Consider the following 22,692-nt stretch of genomic DNA (forward strand, 5'->3'; position numbering starts at 1 on the left):
CTCACCTCATTTTTACTTCTTTTCCAGAAATCACAGTGAGGGCACTCACCGCCACCGGGGGGAAGCCACCATCACCTGTCACCTGCTCCTGCTTTCTGTCTCTCCGCTGAGTGGCTGGAAGGGTTTCTTTTTTTTGTTTTTGTCCCCCCCCCCCCCCCGCCCACACACACACACACACACAGACTCAGATCCATGCATTCACCTTCTTAGAGCTCTAGGGCAGCGGTTTCTCACAATTTTTAGTCTCGGGTCTTCTTAAAAATTACTAAGGACTCTAAAGAGCTTTTCTTATGTGCACACATTTATCATAATAGAACATAACACTGAGGCAAGTTTAGCCCGGCTGGTATGGCTCAGTGGTTGAGCTTCAACCTATGAACCTAGAAGTCATGGTTCCATTCCTGGTCAGAGCAAATGCCCGGGTTGTGGGCTCAATCCCCAGTGTGGGGCGTACAGGAGGCAGCTGATCAATAATTCTCTCATCAATGATGTTTGTCTCTATCCTCCCTCTCTGAAATCAATAAAAATATTTTTTTTTAAAAACTGAGGAAAGTTTAAAACAGAATACACTGCTTGCTCTGGCAGCACATATAGCAAAATTGGAACAATACAGAGATTAGCATGGCCCTGAGCAAGGATGACACGCAAATTTGTGAAGTGTTCCATATTTTAAAAAACACACCAAAAAAAAAATCTGAATACACTAGCACATACCATTAGGTTTGAAGGCGATGTAAATACACATCATGTACAGTAGTTCTTGAAAAACTCTACAGTACTTTCTATTAATCTTCACCAGAGAATATTTTTTCCCACTGATTTTTAAGTAGAAGGGAGGGGTAGAGACAGAAACTTCATTGGTTGCCTCCTGAACACACCCCCACCTCCACCGACCTGGGCCCTATGGACCCTCCAAAGAGGTACTGGGCCCTTCAGCAGTCCTTGCGACAGTGCTCTAACCACTGAGCAACCAGCTGGGCTCCAGAGTACAATTTAGAGAAAGAGTAGAAAAGGCAAACAGGACCTTAGTATTATTGTGGAAGCAGCTTTAACTTCGGGTACCCTGTGCGCAGTCTCAGGGCCTCTGGGACAGGGCCACCCTTGGAGGACCTGAGCTACTGGAGGACGGGTCCTTCCTTCTCCCGCCCCCCCCCCCCCAACTCAGTCCCAGAGCTCCGCTCCGCTCCCCTGCACGATCCATCCCCGCTTTCCCTGCGAACCAGCCCAGTCCACCTGGTCCTCCCCGAAACCCCTCCCCCAAGTGCCAGTCCCCGCCCGGCCCCCGCTCCTGCCCGCTGTTCCCCGCTGGCCCTGCGCCCTGCTCTTGGCCCCGAGTTTCCTCTCCGTCCCGAGTACGGGAGGGCTGCTGGGCCACCCGCCCTGCAGGGAGGCGGCTGGGCTGGGGGGGCGGGGGTCTGATCGGGTGGAATAAAGTTGTTCCTCCCAGTCACCTGTGGTCCCTCCCAACGACTCCGACCTCCCACGACGCCCAGCCCGGGGGTCGGGCGCCCCGCGCGGCAGCTCCCCGGGCCCAGGCGGGGTCCCCGCTGCCGCCCGCAGCCGGAAGCGCCCGGCGCCCTGGAAGCGGAGGGACGGCTTCCGGCGGGAGGCGGGCTCGAGGGCTCCCGGGAAACCCCGGAGCGGACTGCGGCCGCGGCCCGCGGGGTGGGGAGGGGAGTGCAGCCGGGGGGCGGGGCGGGGCGGGGGGAGTAACGGTCCCGCCGCCGGAGACGCACCCGCGGGGACCAGTCTCCTGGGGCAGGGAAGCGTCCGGTCCTGCCCCGGGTCCGGGAACCGCCCCGTTCAGTGAGGGCCGCCGGGGCCGGGGCCGGGGCTCGGAGGGGCGCGGAGCTGGGGCGGCTCCGGTCCCCGCGCCCGGCGCGCGCCCAGCCCGGCCCTGGCTCCGGCGCTCACTTCCTTCCCGTTTTGGCTGCGGCGCTCGGAGCGGGCGGACGTGGGGGGAGCGGAAAGGGCGGGAGGCCGGGCCGGGGGGAGACGGGGTGCGGAAAAGCCGGGAGGGGACTCGGCCGGGGACCGGAGACCGACGGCAACAGCGGCCCGGGACCGTCCCGAGCAGGTCAGCCTGAGCCCGGTGACCCTCCAGTCCCGCACTCGTGCACCCCCCTCCCCCCGGCGCCGGGCCTACGCCCCCTCCCCCGCTCCCACAGGACTTCCGCCCGCTCCCGGCGCCCCCTCACCGCCCCGCTCCTGTCTCCCCAGGCGCCCCCATGGCCCGGCCCTGCTGACGCCCCGCCATGCTCCCGCGGCCCCTGCGGCTGCTCTGGGACCCGAGCCCCCCCGGGGGAGTGGTGCTGAGCAGCTTCCGGAGTCGAGACCCCGAAGAGGGTGGGGGCCCCGGCGGCCGGGGCGCGGGCGAGGGGCAGGAGGAAGAGGAGGAGGAGGAAGACGAGGTGAGCGCGGGAGGCGGAGGTCGGGGTGTTGCGGAGGCTCCCCTTCCTCTCGCCGTCCTGTCCCGGTGTTTCCTCCGCTGCCCGGTGGTTTCCGCTCCAGCGGCCGCGCGCCCGCCGCGGGGGGCCCGGCGTCCCCGCCCTCCGGGGCGCCCGGCGGCTGCCCCGCGGCGGCCCTCCGCCCGGCCGGAGCGTGCCGGCCTCCGGCACGGGGTTTGGGTCCCGTCTCCTCGCCGGCCTCGCATTTGTTTGGCGGGGAGGGGTTAGTTTCCACGGTAACCGCTCCGCGGGCTCCGGGATTGGGGAGGGAGCCCTTCGGCTGCGTGACCCCTCCCCCTCCCGCCCGGCGCCGGTGGAGGCGGGAAACCCGGGGTTTGGATCTGGGAGGGACGGTCCGGGCTGAGCGGGGAGCGCCTGCCCTCCCCCGGGGCCGAGTGGTGCCGGGAGCGGGGTGGGGGCCTCCCGAGGGCCAGGCGTCGGATGGGGCCCGGAGGCCCCGGACTGCAGGGTCCAGGGCTGGGCGAGGGCAGTGACTGGCAGGGCTGGTTTTTCGGGATCGGCTGGGGGAGGGGCCGTAGCCACGTGACTCCAGAGTATACCGTCCCCCGCCCCCATCATCCCCACTTCCCCTTCCCCTTCCTGCGCTGGGATGAGAGCCGCCACCCGGAGGGGGTCTCTCAGGACCGGAGGAAAGGGGCCCGAGGGCAAAGGCTAACGCAGGGCTTGGCCAGCGCCTTAGGGGAGGGCGGGGCGTGAGGTTTCAGCTTCTCAAGGTCTCTGCTTCTGGCTTTCTGTCTCAGTTCCCCTCCTACGCTTTGCACCCTGCTTCTCTGCTGGGTTGGTGTTCAGCTCTGGGGGCTAGGGGCTCGGGTGGCCTCCAGGATCAGGGTTCCTGCATTCCACCCGCTCCCCCACCGCAAACCCCTCGACTCCACCGGGCCCTGAGGCGGTTTGGGTGGGGCTGTCTGGGCCCTAGTGGGAGAGACCTGGGGTCACCAGCACCCCCAACCCCTCGCACTCGATGGTACTATCCCCCGCCCTCACAGGTGAGGGGTAAGGGGGAGGAGCGGGGCCTGGGTAAGGGCTGGGGCCGTGGGCGATGAGAGCCTGACTCCCTTCCTTACTCCTGCAGGCCCCTGTGTCTGTCCGGGATGAGGAGGAGGATGGTGCCACCTTTACTGTCACAAGCCGCCAGTATCGGTCTCTTGATCCCTTGGTGAGATAACTGGCTTCTCACCTCTGACCCATTACCCCCGGAAGGGCCAGAGTGCTAGGTTCATCTGGACCTGGACTCTGCTGTGTGACGCTGGTCAATCCTTTGCCCTCTCTGGATCTGAGCCTGGGTCATCGGCTAGGTCTGGGCTTTTCCCAAAACCTGGGGCAGTGACACCCCTCTGTCTCCCCAGGCCCCCACACCTCCCCCGCGGTCCTCCCGAAGGCTCCGAGCTGGCACCCTGGAGGCTCTGGTCAGACACCTGCTGGATGTCCGGACGGCAGGGGCCGATGTGACCTTCACAGCAACCTTCCTGGCCACCCACCGAGCCTTCACCTCCACGCCTGCTCTGCTCGGGCTTATGGCTGACAGGTCAGGGTGGTAAGGGACCAGGGTCATAGAGATTCTGGACTTCCTAAAGCCAGAGTAGCCACCAGAGTGGTCAAAGCCCCCGGGGCTGGAAAAACAGACGGGATCTTCCTTTGCCCAGGCTGGAGGCCCTTGAGTCCCATCCTGATGAACTAGAGAGGACAAAAGGGTGAGTGACCCCCCCCCCCCCCGTTCTCAGCCTCCAAGTCCCCTCTGCCCGAGCTGCAGCTTGACATCTGACCCCTGGCTGATCCCCCTTCTCCCAGGGTAGCCATCTCTGTGCTGTCAACCTGGCTGGCCTCTCACCCTGAGGATTTTGGCTCTGAGGTCAAGGGTCAGCTTGACCGGCTTGAGAGCTTCTTGCTTCGGACAGGGTATGCAGCAGGGGAGGGTGTTGGGGGGGACAGCGCTGACCTCATCCGAAACCTCAGGTCCCGGGTGGACCCCCAGGCCCCCGACCTTCCTAAGCCCCTGGCCCTCCCCGGCGATCCCCCTGCTGACCCCACGGATGTCCTGGTGTTCCTCGCTGACCACTTGGCCGAGCAGCTGACCCTGCTAGATGCGGTGAGACCCTGACCTGTGACCCCCGTGCCCGTGCCCCCTCACTAACCTTGCCCTGACTCCAGATCCTTTCCTCGTCCCAGCCCTTCCCGGCCTCCTCTCCCACCCCGTGCTGACCTTCCCCGTTATTCCTGGTCGTCACCCTTCAAATCCTGTGCCCCTTTGGGTCCCTTGGCACCTGAGATCCTCACACCCTAATATTGGAAGGCTGGTTCTCTTGACTGTGAACTTTAACCTCTGACCTCCTCCCCACAGGAGCTGTTTCTCAATCTGGTTCCCTCTCAGTGCCTGGGGGGCCTGTGGGGTCACAGAGACCGGCCGGGACATTCTCACCTCTGCCCATCTGTGCGAGCTACTGTCACCCAGTTCAACAAGGTGGCAGGGGCCGTGGTCAGCTCTGTCCTGGGGGCCATCTCAACCGGGGAGGAGCCTGGGGAGGTGACCATACGGCCACTCCGGCCGCCCCAGAGGGCCCGGCTTCTGGAGAAGTGGATCCGAGTGGCCGAGGTAAGGGAGAAGGTCGGGGCCGTTGGGGACCGCGGTGTGGAGAGAGATCCCACAGCATGGCCGCCCTCTGTGACCCACAGGAGTGTCGTGTACTCAGAAACTTCTCTTCAGTTTACGCCGTGGTGTCGGCCCTGCAGTCCAGCCCCATCCACAGGCTTCGGGCAGCCTGGGGGGAAGCAGCCAGGTGGGGAGGATGGGGCGCTGGGCTGGGCTGAGGGCTGGGAGGGGGTGCTGAGCCGCTGGTCCTCAGCCTGCTGCCCTCCTCCAGGGACAGCCTCCGGGTTTTCTCCAGCCTCTGCCAGATTTTCTCCGAGGAGGATAACTACTCCCAGAGCCGGGAGCTACTCCTGCAGGTGAGCCCCGTTCCCCGGCCTCCAGCGCCCCCCCCCCCCCCCCCCGCGCCACCCTCCCCTCATTTCTCCTCCTTCTATCCCCCAGGAGGCGAAAGCACAGCCCCATCTGGAGCCCAATTCCAAGAAGGCCCCCAAGACTGGCTCCCGGGGTGGGGTGAGTGCCGGGGGTGGGGGATGGGGGGTGGAGGGTGTGAGGAGTAAGGAGAGTGTGTTGGGGGTGCAGTCAGAGGGGGGGAGGGGGGAGGAAGGCACAGTGGGGTGAGGACTATTCCCTTTGTCTGACCTCTCCTCAGGGTGTGGTCCCATACCTTGGCACCTTCTTGAAGGACCTGGTGATGCTGGATGCGGCCTCCAAGGATGAGCTTGCGGTCAGTGTGTGCTCAGTGGAAGGCTAGAACCAGGGGTTCAGGGCCAGACACCTCCCTGCAAGAAGGTGCCATGCAGAGTGCTGAGGCCGCACAGGGCTCCGGCCGAGCCCAGGGTTCTGGTCCTGCCGCTTTGGCGAGCTGCGTAGCCTTGTGCCCGAGTGACCTGCGAACGGGAAGCTAGTGACAGTGTCTACCTCTGTTAGGAAGGTGAAATGCATTCCTCCTGGCAGTGCTTAGAACATGCCCGAACTTAAGCATACACAGACTTGGTTAAGTGATTGAATGCTGGAACTTCGGGCAAGTTCCTAATCCTCTCTGAGCCCTGATTTTCTCTTGGGTGACGTGGGCAGTTTCTAACCTGACATACTCAATGTAGAAGGTAAGGAAGGGTGCTTAGGGGATGACAGATGGGGGGGTGTCAGAGAGGTGCCTGTATTTGGAGGGGCGTAGTCTCTCTGACAGGGTTGGCCTCTCACCCCACCCCTTTATTCTTGCAGAATGGATACATCAATTTTGACAAGCGGAGGAAGGTGAGGGGGTGCTTGGGCTGGGTGCTAGAGAGCCTGAGCACGTCCCAGGAAGGGGAGAAGGAAGGAGGGGAAAGTCGGGATCCCTGAGTTTTGGCTCCTACAGCCTGAGGGTCCCTTCCTAGGAGTTTGCTGTCCTTTCTGAGCTGAGGCGGCTCCAGAATGAATGTCGTGGCTATGACCTGCGACCCGACCCTAACATCCAGCAGTGGTTACAGGGGCTGCGGCCACTGACAGAGGCCCAGAGGTGACTTGCTGGTGAGGGTGGGACTTCAGGGCTCAGGCCGGGCACGCGGCTCACATGCCACATGCTGACCTCTGCCCATCGCCCCTCTCCCCAGCCATCGAGTGTCCTGTGAGGTGGAACCACCTGGTTCCGGTGACCCTCCTGCCCCTCGAATGCTTCGGCCTACGCTGGTCATCTCGCAGTGGACAGAGTGAGGGAGTCGTGGCTGGGGGGTAGTCTCTTGGGGACTTGCCTTCTTCCTCTGACCCTCCCAATCCCCTGCCACTCCAGGGTTCTTGGCTCTGTTGGGGGTCCCACCCCGCTTGTCTCCTGGGACCGGCCCAGTGTTGGAGATGAGGTGCCTGGAAACCCTGCTCCTCTGTTGACTCGCCTGGCCCAGGTGAGCTCTGCTCCTGACCTCTGACCTCTGACCTTAACACTGACCCCGACTCTTGTGAATGTTCCTTCCTTGACCCCCCCCGCCTCACAGCAGTGCCCATGTTGTTTGCCCTCAGCACATGAAGTGGCCGTCTGTGTCATCTCTGGACTCCGCCCTGGAAAGCTCTCTGTCCCTACACAGTCCGGCGGGCCCCAGCCACCTCTCCCCGCCAGCATCCTCTCCTAGGCCTTCTCGAGGTCACCGCCGTTCAGCTTCCTGTGGCTCCCCACTCAGTGGGGGTGCAGAAGGGGCCTCCAGGGGGCCTGCATCCGGGGGAGGGGGCTCTGGGCCAGGGGCTTCTGATTGTCGAATCATCCGAGTCCAGATGGAGCTGGGGGAAGATGGCAGTGTCTACAAGAGCATCTTGGTGAGGGGCCGGCTGGAGGTGGGGTGCGGGTGGTGCTTTGTGGGCTCATAGTCTTAGGCTTAAAGCCAAATGGGAAGGTGATTGCAGTTTTAATTCTGACCGCTCTATTGTAAAGCATTGCTAGGTGCGGCACCGGAACCTTTGGTGGCCTGTCAGATTTTTACAACAAGCAGCAGTTGTCCCCACAGGGAAGCAGCCCTGTGTCTGGCCACGCGAGTTGGCCTGTGGAGGACAGGGGGCCACCACACTGGGTTTCCCTGTTCGCTCTAAAGTACTGAGTGGCTGTGGTGGTTCCCAACCTTTTTTTTGGCCACGCCCCACCTAACCCTCTAAATCCTGATGCCCGCCCCCCCCCCTCCCCCCGTGACGTGGAATTCCTATTATTCAAAAAGCAAGCTGCAATTCACGTGGAGGAAGGCTAAAAGGCCATGAATTTGGTCTAAACAAGCTTCCAAACAACATGGCATCCATGCAAGAGAAAAAAGAACGAAGGACAGCTGAAGTACTGAGGAAGAAATCACTAAGAAATGGTTAAAAAATAATATGAAGTGATATGAAAAAATGGCAGTTTCAAATAATCTAATAGAGAACTAAAATGCATAAATGTCACTATATACTGTATATGAGGCTCCTAGAACCATAAGAAATGCAAAAAGTCACTGTCAGTAACTCATTCTCGAATTGTCCCCTCTGGGGCGTGTGCCCCACATTGGGAACCACTGGTTAGAACACTGGTCACTGCACCAAAGGGTCAAGGGTTCGATTTCTGTTCAAGGGCACATACCTGGGTTGCAGATTCAATCCCCAGCCCCAGTTTTGGGGTGTGTGCAGGAGGCAACTCATCCATGTGTCTCGCATCGATGTCTCTCTCCCCGCTTCCACTCTCTCAAAAATATTTATATATTGGACACGGGTAACCTTTTTTGGTTGGGGGATCAGTGGCTGGGGTTGGAAGGATGGGAAGCAGAGGTCATTCTGGCCAGTTTATTGCTTTTGGTTTTCTGTCCTGCCAGGTGACAAGCCAGGACAAGGCTCCGAGTATCATCAGTCGTGTCCTTAAGAAAAACAACCGTGACTCCGCAGTGGCTTCGGAGTATGAGCTGGTGCAGCTGCTACCAGGGGAGCGAGGTCAGAGACGTGAGGGGAGGTGGTGCCAGGCGGTTATTGGGCAACAAGTTTGAGCTTGACACCTCCTCTCTGAACCCACAGAGCTGTCCATCCCACCCTCCGCCAACGTCTTCTACGCTATGGACAGAGCTTCACACGATTTCCTCCTGCGGCAGCGGCGAAGGTCCTCCACTGCCACGCCTGGCCTTGCCAGCGGCCCCTCTGCCTCAGGAACGCCCCCAAGTGAGGGAGGAGGGGGGTCCTTTCCCAGGATCAAGGCCACAGGACGCAAGATAGCCCGGGCACTGTTCTGAGGAGGAAGCTCTCGGCTCACGGACTCCTGGAGACCACTCCAGATGTGGTAGCCATGCTGAACGGTGATGTTACATTGCATTGGGAAGAACCCAGAAAGGTGGCGACTACCCTGGGGCAGTGAAGTGCCACTGGTTTGTCAGACAGACCCGCCCTGTGGGAACTGGTAATGAAGTTGGATGCCGTGTATAACCCCCTTTTCCATGAACAGAGCACATGGCCATGCCACAGCATGCCAAGGGCCAAGGGAAGGCCTACAGGGGGAGAAGACAGACCTAGAGGCCCTGAGTCCCAGGAAGAGAGGATGGCAAGAAGTAGTTCCTGTTCTGGGGATTCCCGTCACTGTGACAACACTAAAATAAACCAAAACACTACCTGAATTCTCCTCCCCTGTCCTGCCAGTGTATGAACCAGCTGCTGGGAGTGCGGGCGGGGAGCCGGTTGGAATTTAGATTCCATGGAACATTTCCTATCCCAATGAAGACCTGAAAGTGGAGTCTTGCCCCAAAACCATGTCCTCAGAATTCTGGTTTATTCCTCCCTAGCGACCTCTCCATCCCTGGTCCCTTTATTTGCTCTTAAAGTTTCTCCTTAGTTGTCATAGAATTCACATGTGTCAAACACAAGGCCCTCGGGCCAAATCCGTCCCGCCAGGCCTTGCAATGTGGCCCGCACCGCGCTGTCATCACTGCACTCCGCTGCGTTTCCATCACAATGACAGTTTATGACTGTTCAGTAAACCATTCGGCCCGTGATTTAGGCTGGATTTTAGATTTTGGCCCCTTCTCTGATTGAGTTCGACACCCCTATCATAGATCCATGTCAAGTACTAGCCACCCTGTTAAAGCGATCAGAATGAACTCCCCTGGCTGCAAATTTGTAAGAAACATTTTAGGACAAAAGACATGAAGAACTTTGTGGGCAGTGTACAAACTTGGGAGGCCTTACAACCTCACAAAGTATGTGCTAGGATTTAAATCAGTCCAAGCTACATTCAAACAAATTCTAGAAGACTAAAAACTAAGATGCTGAGGCTATTTGAGAGGATAAGAAATCCTAGTACTGAGGGGTCTCAGAGGAGAGGACTGAGTTAAACTCAGCTTCCATTTCCTAAAGGGGCATGCCAACCAAGCTAAGTGTTTTATGTATCGATGAGGCTTGAGATATTTTAGTCTCAAAAAATGATGGATGACTCACAAAGACTGCAGTTGCAAGAATTTGGACTTGATTTAACAGGTGGTGTACATCCATTAGGTGGAAGGGCTGGGATAATGGATGAAGACAATTGTGACAGAAGTGGCTGGTCAAACAGCCAGGTGTTTTCACATTTTATTAGCTACAGTATAGACCCTAGAGCTGCCTGGGTTCCCCCTCCTCCCCGCCCCCCCGCCCCCCCCACAGGGTCAGGCCTTGCCAGAAGGCCCTGCCTTTGCCGCCTGGGCCCGCTGGAACTCCTGCTGCAGCTGAGCAAGGGTCTCCCTCTGTTGCTCTGACTGCTGCTCGAGGTCCCGGAGCTGGGATTCGTATCGCTTACTGAGAAGAGGCAAGAGAGACAAGCAAATAAGTTAGGGAGACTTACTGAGGATGCTGAAGGAAGAAAGATCAGTGGACAACTTGAGATCTAGGGCAGGGAGGGGGAGAGGTTAAAGGGGAAGGGGCTGGAGGAAGTGGACGATGGGGCTGCTCTCCTATGGTGTCAGGTGCATCAGAGTGGGGGACAAAGACTCACATTTCAGCTGTGATATAGTCCAGTCTCTTCCCTACTGTGGCCCGAGCCTCCCCCAGCTCCTGTTTGACCAGCACGGGACCCAGAAGTTTAAAGACCACGTTGGACCCATCCAGCAAGGCCAGTTCCTGGTGGAGGCGTGGGGCACGTAAAGTCAGAATCCTTGCCAGTACAGCCCCTCCCTCCTGGCCCCACAAACCCCAATCTCACCTCCTTCACGATGTTATTTTCTGTTAGTTGTGCTTCAAGCTTCTGCCGCCCAGACATGGATTTACTCAAGTCTGGGGGTGGGGGTGGGGTGGCAGGAAAGACTTTATTAGAGAAAACACAAGTGCTACCAGACCCCACAATCCTAGTCAGGAGATGGAGGTGGGGAGGCAGCCAAGGATGGGGCGGCGGGTCCGGGGTGGGGAAAAACATGACCTTAGCATGGCTTTGGGTTCGGAGTGAGTGCAGGGATGGGGGAAGCTGCGCCGACCCTCCCCTTACCCTTCTGCAGCTGCTGGTATTTCTCCACTTCTCCCTGTAGCTTCTTCTGGATCAGCTCAGCCATGGCGGCGGCGAGCCTGCGGGAGGGGGGCGCGGGGTCTCACTCTGGAAGGCTCCGAGCTCCCGGTAATGGTCTGGCTTCCGGAGGTGACAGCACTCTTGGGCGGCGGCCTCTCGGGGCACAGCAGCTCCTCCCGTTCGTATCCGCACGGCCCAGGCCGCAGGGGGTGGCAGTTGAAACGAGACCCCAAACCGAAACCCTGCCTCCCTCGTTCTCTCTTCAGTGATTATAAACCCGGAAGTAAACAAAGAATGCTGGGAATGCTACCGTATGATGCATGCCGGGAATTGTAGTTCAGACGTGTTTAATAAGCGGCGTTCTGCTAAAGATACAAATTTTAAAGATTCCAGGAAAGATGGGGAAACGAAGATGGAAAAATCAACCGCACCGTTTCTTAGGACCTGATCCCTTGCCTTTCTTTCGTTACTCGCGCATAAGCTGCCACTCGGAGGAGCGGGACCAAGGTCCGCCTGGCCCCTTAAGGGAGAGCCGCCCTCATTCAAGATGGCGACTTTAGGCGTCACACCTGGTACGGCGCTGATTGGATGAGGGCTGGAGGACTTCCGGGAGATACCTGTGAGACTGTGGGACAGCTGGAGGCGCTGGCACGTGGGCCGTCCTTAGGGTGGCAGGATGGAGACTGCCCCCAAGCCGGGCAGGGATATCCCTCCGAAGAAAAATAAACTTCAGAACAAGAAAAAGGTAGAGATCTTCCTGGGGCAGAAGGAAGCTTTTCAACCCCGGGATCGGAGGGGCGGGGCAGGGGCGGCGGAGGATCAGGGCTTCTGATCTGCGGGTGGAAACCGCCACGAGCCCAGCGGGCCTGATTCAGTGCTTGGGCATTGACCTATGAATCATGACATATGGACCAGGAGGTCATGATTCAATTCCCTGTCCGGGCACATGCTCCGGTAGTAGGCTTCATCCCCAGTGCGGGGTGTGCGGGAGGCAGCCGTCAATGATTGTCTCATCCTTAGTGTTTCTCTCCCTTCCTCTCTGAAATAATTGTATTTCTTTTATGTTTATAAAAGAGACCGCAGCGATACTGGGAGGAAGAGATCACTCCGACCACTGCTACAGCTTCTGCAGAGCCCCCTCCTAACAAGAAGAGGAACGGAGAGCCCCGCCCCCAGAAGCCAAAGAACACTCACACCCCAAAGAAGTCTCGCATCTCCAAGAAGCCCCAGTTCTTAAAGAAACCCCGAGGACAGAGGAATGCGGAGCCTCCGCGGAGCGTGTCGGGGGTGAGCATGGGGCCTGATAGGGTAGCGGGGCAAGGTGCCTTGTGCTTTGAGGATGCGAAGGTTGGGTTCCATCCCAGCCTGTCAGCGAATTGCCTCCTCCCTGCCCCAGGCCCAGGACCCATTCCCAGGCCCCGCCCCAGTCTCTGTGGAGGTTGCTCAGAAGTTCCGTCGCATTGACAAATCCAAAAAGGTGAGGACCAGTCTGAGGGGGTGGCAGGCAGGGAGTGTCTGGATGAGATGGACGGAGACGGGACCAGGTGGCTCTTTTGTGACCTCACATAGTGTCTTTTCTCCCCCCATATCTTCCCTACCAACAATGTGGTAGCTGCCACATTCTAAGTCCAAAACCCGAAGCCGGCTTGAGGTGGCTGAAGCTGAGGAAGAGGAAATAAGTGTCAAAGCTGCTCGTTCTGAGCTGCTGCTTGCCGAGGAACCTGGGTGAGTGGCCCTGATCTGGCCCCCAGCCCCTGCTTTATGGGCTGTCCTTTCCCGTGCACTTACTTCACATTAGGAAGCTCTTCTGCAGCTCCAACACTCCCTTGCAGGTTTCTGGAAGGGGAGGAGGGGGAGGACACAGCCAAAATTCGCCAGGCGGACATCGTGGAGGCTGTGGACATTGCCAGTGCAGCCAAGGTGAGCCTGGGGAGGGGACCGGGCCAGGCAAGACGAAGTGGGGACTAGAAGGGGGAATTACTGAAGTGAGCCATTTAGTTCTTGATCCTTTTTTCAACTCTTCCTTTTCCCAGCACTTTGACTTGAACTTGCGACAGTTTGGACCCTACAGGCTGAATTACTCTCAGACTGGGAGGTAAGGCTGAATTCTAGTGACTCTGGAATTGGAATGAGGGCATGTCTCCTTAACCATGTCAGCCAGGCCCTCCTCAGCCATGCCTGTGTATGTTTGGTTGTTGTGGTATGTGTCCTGTGATTTGCTTGCATGTGAGGGTGAACACGTATGACATCTCTCCTCTCACCTGGGACGAAGGGGCTGGCATGAAGACTTCCACTGTCTGAGGGAGCTCCGGCATTGGCACCCTGCTTTTTCCCCACCTCCAACAGACACTTGGCTTTCGGAGGGCGCCGGGGTCACGTGGCTGCCCTTGACTGGGTGACAAAGAAGCTCATGTGTGAGATCAACGTCATGGAGGCAGTGCGGGACATCCGGTCAGTGCCTGTCCGTCCGGGGTCAGTGGTGAGACAGCCCTTCTTGATTGAATGACGCTGTGACCCCTTACCCTCTGCCCTCTCCTCCCAGGTTCCTGCATTCGGAGGCACTGCTTGCTGTCGCTCAGAACCGCTGGCTTCACATCTATGACAACCAGGGAATTGAACTCCACTGCATCCGCCGCTGCGACCGCGTCACACGGCTTGAGTTCCTGCCTTTCCACTTCCTCCTGGCCACATCTGTGAGTGGCCGTCAGCACAGGGCCTGGGTGGGACCCTGAGAAGACCATGCCTCCTCTGGCACCCCAGGAGAGGGAGGACAGCGCAGTCAGGACTCATTTCTCTCTCACAGTCAGAGACTGGCTTTCTGACCTACCTGGACGTGTCTGTGGGGAAGATTGTGGCGGCTCTGAATGCCCGGGCTGGACGACTGGACGTCATGACACAGAACCCTTACAATGCCGTCATCCACCTCGGACACAGCAATGGTTGGTCCCTGGCTGAGGTTTGACTCTGACCATACTACCCTGCTTTCCTTCTATGTTTGTGCTTCACAGTCCTTAAAGTTGCTTTTTACCTTCCTCTCTGGGCTCCCCTTGGCCTAGAGTCCCCATCTTCTCCAAGTTTAATCCCCTCGGTGCCCACTTTGGCTCTTCTCTGACCGCCAGGCACTGTGTCCTTATGGAGTCCAGCCATGAAGGAGCCGCTGGCGAAGATTCTCTGTCACCGCGGGGGGGTCCGGGCTGTGGCAGTAGATTCTACAGGCACGTAAGTCACTTGTTGGGGCATGAGGTGCTGGTGGTCACGGCGGGATAGGAAGGTGTGGAAGGCTGTGTCTTTAAGAGAACAGACTCTGCCTGGGTGTGAATCCTGGTGCCACCACTGATCAGCCATGTGAGTGTGGGCATATTACGTAACTCTGTGAGCCACACTTTCCTCACCCTGAGAGTGGGGGCATGAGTGTCTAGCTCAAGAGTCAGCAAAATTTTTCTATAAAGAGCCTGGTAGGCCGGCTTGGCATTGCTCAGTGATTGAGCATCAACCTATGAAGCAGGACGTCACGGTTTGATTCCTGGTCAGGGCTCCTGGTATTGGGCTCCATCCCCAGTGGGGGGCGGGAGTGGGGAGAAGACCGGCGGTAGCCAATCGATGATTCTCATCATAGAGATTTCTCTTTTCTCTCTGAAATCAATATTTCAAAGCCTAAAACATTTACTATCTGGCTTTTATATATGTATAAAATATATATCTATACATATATAAAAGCCAGATAGTAAATGTTTTAGGCTTTGCTGGCCAAGAGGCAAAATCGAGGGTATTATGTAGATATTTGAATAATAAAAAGGAAAAAAACAGTATCAGAAATTTTTTTTAAAATATATTTTATTGATTTTTTACAGAGAGGAAGAGAGAGGGATAGTGAGTTAGAAACATCGATGAGAGAGAATCATCGATCAGCTGCCTCTTGCACACCTCCCACAGGGGATGTGCCTGCAACCAAGGTACATGCCCTTGGCAGAATCGAACCTGGGACCATTCAGTCTGCAGTCCGACGCTCTATCCACTGAGCCAAACCGGTTTCGGCACTATCACAAATTTTTAAACAATGAAATTCAAAATGTAATAATTGAATGCAATATTTTTCAGATTCAGGTCTACTAATGGGAAGAATTAGATTCCTCTTTTTGAAGATATATTGCTTAATTGATATTCAGAGTTGGTGTTGAAAGTCATCAGACTCCACAGCAAATATGATCTGTGAATCTGATCTGAGAGATTTTACATATTTTATCCTTGACAATGTGTTGCACGCAGGCAGGTGAAGAGGCAGGTGGCGGGGAGGTGCTCGGAGTGCTGTCAGGCTATGACCGTGCGGCTGCGACTCCAGCAGCAGCTGGAAGTGATCCCATGTCAGTGTCTGTCTTGACCACTCTGCTGTGCTAATGTAGCTCAAAAGCAGTAGAGTGAACGTGGTTGTGTTCCAATAAGACCATTTGTGGACACAATTTCATATGATTTTCTCGTCTTGAAATATTCTTTTTTTAAAAAATATATTTTACTAGAGGCCTGGTGCACAAATTTGTGCACAGGTGGGGTCCAGCCGACCTGCCCTCATCGGGCCGGGCCGGCTGTGGGGAGGGGCCACAAACAGTTGGCTGGCCTGCCCCACCCCCAATTAGGGTGGGGGGCCCCAATCAGGAGTGGGGTCAGCCAGGAGGAGGGACAGCAAATGGTTGGCCAGCTGGCCCCACCCCCTGGTCGAATTCCCAGTCAGATTCCCAGTCAAGGAGACAATTTACATATTGGCCTTTTATTATATAGGATTGATTTTTTACAGAGAAGAATGAAGAGGGATAGAGAGTTAGAAACATCCATGAGAGAGAAACATCGATCAGCTGCCTCCTGCACACACCACACTGGGAATGTGTACACAATGTGTACATGCCCTTGACCTGAATTGAACCCGGGACCCTTCAGTCCACAGGCCAATGCTCTATCCACTGAGCCAAACCGGTTAGGGCCTTTTATTTGTTTGTTTGTTTATTTATTTACTTATTTTAGTACATTTTGATTGATTTCAGAGAGGAAGGAGGAAGGGAGAGAGAGAGAGAGAAAAACATCATTGATGAGGGAGACCCATTAATCAGTGCCCCACACCAGGATTGTGCCCACAACCCAGGCATGTGCCCTGACCAGGAATCAAACAGTGACCTTAGTTCATAGGTCAATGCTCAGCCATTCAGCCACACTAGCTGAGCTTGAAATATCTATTTGATTTTTTTTTCCCCCCAACCACTTAACATAAAAATCATTCTCAGCTGTAGGTGGTGGGCCGGATTTGTTTGGCCATAGTTTGCCAGTCCTGGGCTGAGCTCAGGAAGCTGTTATAGACGGTGGATCTCTCCCCCTCACCCCGCCCTCCCCTACCTTCCGTCTGAGGTTTGAGTGGGGGGGTGGGAGGGGCAATGGGAGATAAGGGCACATATGTGATACATTAAAAGAAATTAAAAATAAATAAAGCATGTAATCAGCAACAACAACAAAAAGCTGTTGTGGACGTTAGTAAGCGAGTTCAGACACAGAGCTCAGCCTGAGCCAGGGAGCAGGCAGCGCTCCTGCATCATCGCCGTCAGTAAGCACCGTTCCCTTCGGGCCTGGCTGGCGTGAGGGCAGGGAGGTGGGTGTGCTTGGAATTTCTGTGCTTTCTGAGAGTATTTGCATTTCACAGCTGTTCTGTCTGGTGTGTGTGTGTGTGTGTGTGTGTGTGGATCTGGCGGAGAGGTAGGTTTTCGCCCAGATTCCTGGGTTTCCTTCATCGGGCCTTCGCTGGGCTCTGTGCTAAGGTTCCGGGGCATAAAGATGACCGGGCCATTGAGCCTGCCTGCTCAGTGACAGTTCCTTCACAACACAGGTGGCAGTAGTTTTCAGGCCAGGAGGGGCATCTAGGTGCTACTCAGTTGTCTCTGTCACCCCAGACTTGATGTGTCCATCACTGGATCGGACACCCAACTCCCAGGCTCCTCCTTGCCTGCTCCTTTTCTGCCACATTTTCCTGTCGCACACAATTTGGCTTCGTGGACACCAGTATTCCTTGGCCACCGGAGGAGCAGAGCTCAGAAGCACTGCTTGCGGAGCGCTGTCTGGGTGCCCAGGCTCTGCTGTTCATGAGCCCCGTGAGGTCCTGCCTGCCTGTCCCTCACAGGTCCCTGCACGTCTGTTTCTCGGTCCCGCTGTCTCAGTGCCGTGCTCAGAGCTCTCACCCGCTCCCAGCTTCAAGCCTTCCTCCTGCCTTGCTCCCCGGGAGTCATCAGAACAACCTTCCCCACAAGCCGCTTTCCCTTTTACCCGCTGCTCAAGATCCCTCTACGTTGCCCTAACCGGTTTGGCTCAGTGCATAGAGCGTCGGCCTGCAGAGTGAAAGGTCCCAGGTTGGATTCCGGTCAAGGGCATGTGCCTTGGTTGCGGGCACATCCCGAGTGGCAGGTGTTCAGGAGGCAGCAGATCCATGTTTCTTTCATTGATGTTTCTGACTCTATCCCTCTCTCTTCCTCTCTGTAAAAAAGCAATAATACATATATTATAATATATATATATATTTTTTAAAAGAACCCTCTACGTTAAATAGAAACTGTGTAACTTTACTTTTAAGTTGTTTGAAAGGAAATCAGGAAAAGGGGAAGTGAAGCAGACCCACCTTATGAAAGTCTGCAGTGGCTCGGACCCTCAGACTCCCAGAGTTGTATCTTCGGTGCCACGTGAGTTGGTTCTGCCTCTTTGGCCCCATAGCTGGGCCAGCCTGGCCGGTCCGGGCTTGCTGCCTTCTTCGTTCGCCTTCCGGGGCTGCCTGGGTCAGGTGCTCCTCTTCTGGGGCTTACTGAGCTGCTCTCAGCTTTGCTCAGCACAGTGCTGGATGGCTCGGGTCTCTGACCGCAGGTCCAGCCCAGGTCCTCCGCTGGGGCTCAGGGGCTCCAGAGATGGAATCGGATTCCAATTGGGATTGGATTCTTCAAGCTGGGCTGTTTACCACGCTGAGTCACATGGTAGCTGGCCGGCATGCCCACCTGGTATTTGCATGTTCGCAGCGGTGGGGGGGGGGTCAGGATGTGCCCGGAGTTGGTGCTGATGGGTATGGCCCCGTGCCAGGAGCGTTTGGTGGAGCTGGGCCCTGATGCTCTTGTCAGAGTATCCAGCAGGGCCCTTTGCCCTGAGGAACTCCTCGTCCCCTCCTGGGCTCACAGCCACAGCGAGAGCGCATCGTGGCCCTTTAAAAACGTGCTCTCCTGGCCAGCCTCCCCGCTGAGGAGCAGCCTGAACACACACACAGGCAGAAAGGCAGCCGGGAACATAAGGAGCCGTGCAGTGCGTTTCCCTGAGAGATCTGGTCTGGGAAGGGGGAGCCGGGCCCTCTAGCACGTGGCTGCAGACTGGCTAAGCTTTCCTCAGGCCCATGTCTTCCGTGGTGGCTTGCGATGGCCAGAGGGCAGGGCTGGGGCATTGGGGGTCTGACTTGACGGAGCCCCTGCAACTTGTACCCTGCTGACCCTCCTGGCCTGTTTCCTGCCAGACCTGGACACACCCCCTCCTGCTCCTCATTCGTGCCTGCTGTGTCTGCTCCTGCGTTCTGGAGAACTGTGGGAACGGCTCCCCAGGGAGGCCACCGCCCGGAGTGGGCTTCCCCTCTGCGTGTGTGCAGGGGGGCGCGATCCAGGGGCACGTCATGGGCACTCCCTTTGGTTCACGTCCTGAGTAGGTGGGACAGAGGCTAAAGAAATAGGCCTGCTTTGGATGCTCATCTACCTCGCTCTGCTTTCCTTTCTCTGAACTGGCTCCTCATTTGTAAAGGGGAGTACAGCTTAGTAGAGTTGTGTGCTTTATGACCACAAGGCCATTTGCAGTGTTCGCTGTGATGGCTGTTACCATCAGTCTTTTCTCCCCCAACCAAACTTGATGCCTGGACTCGACCACAGGCCTGCTCCGTGACCCCTTACTACAAAGTAACTGTCCTCCCTACTCCCCCAGGTGCATGGCCACCTCTGGCCTGGACCACCAGCTGAAGATCTTTGACTTGCGAGGGAAGTTCCAGCCTCTGAGTGCGCGGACCCTGCCCCAGGGAGCAGGGCACCTGGCCTTCTCCCAGCGGGGACTGCTGGCCGCAGGAATGGGTGATGTGGTCAACATATGGGCAGGGCAGGGCAAGGCCAGCCCTCCCTCCCTGGAGAAGCCCTATCTCACCCACCGCCTCTCAGGCCACGTGCATGGCCTTCAGTTCTGCCCCTTTGAAGACGTGCTGGGGGTGGGGCACAGTGGGGGCATCACCAGCATGCTGGTCCCTGGTAAGTGGGCCACGGCGTGGGCCGAGGTAGCTGGGAGCCAGGGGCCTGGCCAGGCTGGATTCCGTTTATGGCTCCACGCTCTTCCCTCCCCCAGGGGCTGCTGAGCCCAACTTCGACGGCCTGGAGAGCAATCCGTACAGGAGCCGGAAGCAGAGGCAGGAGTGGGAGGTGAAGGCCCTGCTGGAGAAGGTGAGGACGTGGGGACTGGCACGGGGTTGAGGAAAGCGCTCATACTGGGGGTCTCGGAGAGTTGGATTCAGCGACCAGCCTGGCTTTTGTCCCCCTTTGGGGTCACCCTCCTCACCCATTCCTGTCCCTCTCTGACGCCTCCAGGTTCCTGCAGAGCTCATTTGTCTGGACCCCCGAGCCCTGGCAGAGGTGGATGTCGTCTCTTTGGAGCAGGCGAAGAAGGAACGGATAGAGAGGCTGGTAGGGAGCCGACCCGAGTCCCAGGCACAACCTCACCCCCCACATCCCAGCAGTGTGGTACGGCAGTGGTGCTGCCACAGGCCCCTGCCTCTGAGGCTGCTACAGCCTTCACTCCTGTCCCCTTCCCCAGGGCTACGACCCAGAGTCCAAGGCTCCCTTCCAGCCAAAGCCAAAGCTGAAGGGCCGAAGCTCGACAGCAAGCCTGGTGAAGAGGAAGCGGAAGGTCATGGACGAGGAACACCGGGTAAAGGAGCATTTGGGGGTGGGCCAGGCCTCCCACAGGCTGTACCCTCCTCTGCTGGTGCCTCTGTCCTCGCCAGCCTGCCACTTCTCACTTTGCCCCCTATCTTCCCAGGACAAAGTCCGGCAGAGCCTTGAGCAGCAGCCACAGAAGCAAGAGAAGGCAGCCAAGCCCGTGGGGGCCCGGCCGTCTGCCCTGGACAGATTTGTGCGCTGAGCCAGGCTCCAGGATGGCCTGGGGACAACACTCTCTCCCCAAGATCACCTTTGGGGGAATTCCTGTCCCTGGAATGAGGCGGGGAGGTGCCCCTTCCCCAACTGGGACTAGACTGCTGGCTCCCGGGTGTGTGTGTGTGGTTAGGCATTAAAGAAGAAAGTGAAGCTTTTGGATGATGTGTCTGGATCATCCTGTTCTTGTCCCCTTCCTTTGCCCAGCATGGGGCTGCTCTAGGCTCCAGTGGTCACGTGTCCCGCCACTACCCCCACCCCAGATCTTGTGGTGGCTGTGGCCTTGTCTTTGCCCGTTAGGGGCCTGTCTCCTCAGAGAGGCCGTGTGCTCTCTCCCGAGTCCCTGGAGATGTGCTTCCCATCCAGCAGGGGTTGGCAGGGCCCAGGCTCCCGGGCTTGTGTGCGGGGACCCTGACGGGGACCACACTGCATTCTACAAGTAGAGAGACCAATTTATTGAGGGCTCTTGCCCTCTGCTGCCGTGGGGGCTTACCGCAGCACTGTTTACTCCCCTGAGGAGCATCTTCGGAGCTGGCAGGCCAGACCCTAGTTTTCCCCTAAATCCTCAGGCTTCAGTGACAGAGAGCACTTGTGTAAGGAAGCTGCCCAGTTGCAGCCAGATGCCTTGGGCTGGGAGGAAGGTGGGGGAGCTGGCTGCACCCTCAGCTCCTCCCTCCTCTCCAATGGCCCGGGTCCGCTCAGGCTGTGAAGCTATGAAACCAGGCTATTACCCGACACCGCAGGATGCCCAGGACCCCCTGGAGCCAGGAGCAGAAGGGCGCAGTCCTTTCCCCATCGGAGCCCCCCACCAGCTTCCAGGCTTCCTGCATCTTCCAGGGGTCCACCTTGTGGGACGTCAGCAGGAATTTCCCATAGCAGCACCGGTCCAAGGGATAGTGGGTGGCACCAGCCAGTTTGACACAGGAGGTTGGGGTGAGGCCTCCTCGTCGGGCACTTATCCCCACAAAGACATCTTCCAGGGGCAGAAAATGTGCCCCGCTGGCCACTTTGAGGATGAGCTGCACAGCGGAAGCTGACAACACATACCCTGTGCCGGAGGCGTAGGGTGGGAAAGGGCCCCAGCTGGCAGGCCACTGCTCCTCTGATAGCTGGTGCTTGCTCCCTGGAGTCCGAATGGGGTACACCCGCCAGTGCACGCGGCCCAGGTACAGTGGAGGCGTGGGCTGCCGCACCGGCGAGGGGCTGCCTCCTTTCCACCCTGCGTCTCCGGCCTCAGCCCCTCTCCGGGGTTCCGTGCCCCTCTCTCGTTGCTCCCCATGGCCCCCTCGCCGGACCAGCTCTGATACCAGTTCTGGAACGTTGACAAACACATCGTCGTCCGTCTTGAGGACGTAGCGGGCCATGGGGCAGTGCTTGTCCGCCCAGCTCAGCCCGCTGAGCGTCTTGAGGGTCAGGTTGCGGTAGGAGTCCCGGAAGGCCGCCTGCACGATGTCCCCCTGGGCCGCTGACTCGCGTTCCAGGTCGTCCCCACGGGAGCCGGGATGCCGCCCGCCCGGCTCTCCCAGGAGGAAGAGCGTCTGCACCCTGAGCCCGCGGGCCTCGCGCTGCCCGCCCCACGAGGCCCGAATGGCGTTCCTTTGGTTGAGGTTCTGGGGGGCCGAGGTCACCAGGATGAGCAGGAAGGGGGGGCCGCCGGGGCCGCCGCAGGCGCCCTCGTTGGCGATCAGGAGGCGCGGCAGGGCCAGGGGCGGCCCCGGCGAGGCCGGAGCAGGGAGCAGGGACGCCAGCGAGAGGCTCAGCAGCTCCTCCCCGAGGCCCGCGGGCCCCAGGAGGGCCCAGACCATCAGCAGCAGCAGGCCGGCGAGGAGGAGGCGCTGGAAGAGGCTGAGGGGCATGGCCGCCGTCACAGGGAGCCTGGAGGGAGACAGAGGGCGGTTGGAGGGCGGGGAGCCGGCTCCCGGAGCCGAAGTCCCTCAGCGACCGCGCCAAGGGTGGGGCGCCCAGATGGCGGGCGGCACCTGCGCCGGAAGGTGGGGAGACACGGAAGGAGCGGAGACAGGGACACGGGAAGCTAACCAACCGCGCCTAGGATGGAGCGAGCGGGGATGGCGGGCGGCATCTGCACCGGAAGGTGCGGAGACACGGACACAGGAGGGCACACAGGAGGCTCGGGCGGGAGCTGCGGGGGTTACCTGGCCGCCGCCCCGCCACGCGGCTCAGCTCCTCGGCGCTCAGCTCCATGCCGGGGAAGGTGCCGCACCGGCCGCCCCCCGCGGGCGCCGAGCGCGGCCCCGCCTCTTGCCGGGAGGGCGGCCCGCGTTCCCAGAAACCCCCTGCAGCGCGGAGGGGGCCTTGGCCCGAAGTCATTGGACCAGCGTGTTGACGTAGATCTTCCTCCCCAACCACGTGGTACCTCCCGGTGCAGACCCGGTTTATCATCAAAGAAATTGCACCCGCCCGCAACTCTCCAACACCCAGCTCCCATCATAGAAGCCCAGAGTGGCCAAAACCTGCAAAAACTCACGGAGCAGCAAGACTAGGTCAATCTACCTGCACTCT

The 22,692-nt window shown here is 58.3% G+C and overlaps 4 protein-coding genes and 1 pseudogene across 14 annotated transcripts in view; 3 read left to right on the forward strand and 2 right to left on the reverse strand.

Moving 5' to 3' along the window:
- Positions 1-17,450, forward strand: part of LOC123650998 (ral guanine nucleotide dissociation stimulator-like 2) — a 31,325-nt gene extending 13,875 nt beyond the window's left edge. Inside the window, exons 1-19 of one of the 10 annotated variants that reach the window (XM_045572787.1) lie at positions 1,754-2,077; positions 2,221-2,411; positions 3,541-3,624; positions 3,815-3,993; positions 4,112-4,159; positions 4,257-4,364; positions 4,422-4,554; positions 4,807-5,058; positions 5,139-5,242; positions 5,327-5,411; positions 5,497-5,565; positions 5,705-5,779; positions 6,277-6,309; positions 6,432-6,553; positions 6,648-6,743; positions 6,824-6,932; positions 7,048-7,338; positions 8,352-8,466; positions 8,548-9,137. In XM_045572787.1, the coding sequence (XP_045428743.1) occupies positions 2,256-2,411; positions 3,541-3,624; positions 3,815-3,993; positions 4,112-4,159; positions 4,257-4,364; positions 4,422-4,554; positions 4,807-5,058; positions 5,139-5,242; positions 5,327-5,411; positions 5,497-5,565; positions 5,705-5,779; positions 6,277-6,309; positions 6,432-6,553; positions 6,648-6,743; positions 6,824-6,932; positions 7,048-7,338; positions 8,352-8,466; positions 8,548-8,759 (2,271 nt within the window). In that variant the 5' untranslated portion in view covers positions 1,754-2,077; positions 2,221-2,255 and the 3' untranslated portion in view covers positions 8,760-9,137. Of the gene's footprint in view, positions 1-27; positions 144-177; positions 739-1,753; positions 2,078-2,184; positions 2,412-3,540; positions 3,625-3,814; positions 3,994-4,111; positions 4,160-4,256; positions 4,555-4,806; positions 5,059-5,138; positions 5,243-5,326; positions 5,412-5,496; positions 5,566-5,704; positions 5,780-6,276; positions 6,310-6,431; positions 6,554-6,647; positions 6,744-6,823; positions 6,933-7,047; positions 7,339-7,994; positions 8,004-8,351; positions 8,467-8,547; positions 9,138-17,440 lie in introns of those variants that run through there. The other 9 variants (XM_036414637.2, XM_036414636.2, XM_036414631.2 and 6 more) reach the window with 9 other exon arrangements.
- On the forward strand, positions 574-672 carry LOC118706289 (annotated as a pseudogene).
- Positions 10,055-11,250, reverse strand: PFDN6 (prefoldin subunit 6). Its single transcript, XM_036414725.2, has 4 exons — positions 10,973-11,250; positions 10,694-10,764; positions 10,487-10,611; positions 10,055-10,290 (listed from the first exon to the last, which is right to left on the reverse strand). The coding sequence occupies exons 1-4, from the start codon at positions 11,034-11,036 to the stop codon at positions 10,161-10,163; spliced, it is 390 nt and encodes a 129-aa protein (XP_036270618.1). The 5' UTR covers positions 11,037-11,250; the 3' UTR covers positions 10,055-10,160.
- WDR46 (WD repeat domain 46) lies at positions 11,430-20,334 on the forward strand. 2 transcript variants are annotated; one of them, XM_045572800.1, is made up of 15 exons: positions 11,430-11,735; positions 12,062-12,277; positions 12,387-12,467; positions 12,603-12,715; positions 12,823-12,910; positions 13,024-13,085; positions 13,337-13,441; positions 13,533-13,683; positions 13,794-13,929; positions 14,110-14,209; positions 18,962-19,275; positions 19,370-19,464; positions 19,609-19,704; positions 19,835-19,948; positions 20,060-20,334. In XM_045572800.1, exons 1-15 carry the CDS (start codon positions 11,667-11,669, stop codon positions 20,159-20,161), a joined length of 1,842 nt encoding a protein of 613 aa, XP_045428756.1. In that variant the 5' UTR covers positions 11,430-11,666; the 3' UTR covers positions 20,162-20,334. The 2 variants fall into 2 exon arrangements, with proteins under 2 accessions (XP_045428756.1, XP_036270557.1); XM_036414664.2 differs by having other exon boundaries at positions 12,065-12,277.
- Positions 20,335-20,612: 278 nt separating this feature from the next.
- On the reverse strand, positions 20,613-22,450 carry B3GALT4 (beta-1,3-galactosyltransferase 4). The gene is made up of 2 exons (XM_036414683.2): positions 22,326-22,450; positions 20,613-22,047 (listed from the first exon to the last, which is right to left on the reverse strand). The coding sequence occupies exon 2, from the start codon at positions 22,026-22,028 to the stop codon at positions 20,871-20,873; it is 1,158 nt and encodes a 385-aa protein (XP_036270576.1). The 5' UTR covers positions 22,029-22,047; positions 22,326-22,450; the 3' UTR covers positions 20,613-20,870.
- Between the last annotated feature and the right edge of the window lie 242 nt (positions 22,451-22,692).

This window comes from Pipistrellus kuhlii, unplaced genomic scaffold, assembly GCF_014108245.1.
Source record: "Pipistrellus kuhlii isolate mPipKuh1 unplaced genomic scaffold, mPipKuh1.p scaffold_m20_p_5, whole genome shotgun sequence".
Taxonomy (NCBI): domain Eukaryota; kingdom Metazoa; phylum Chordata; class Mammalia; order Chiroptera; family Vespertilionidae; genus Pipistrellus; species Pipistrellus kuhlii.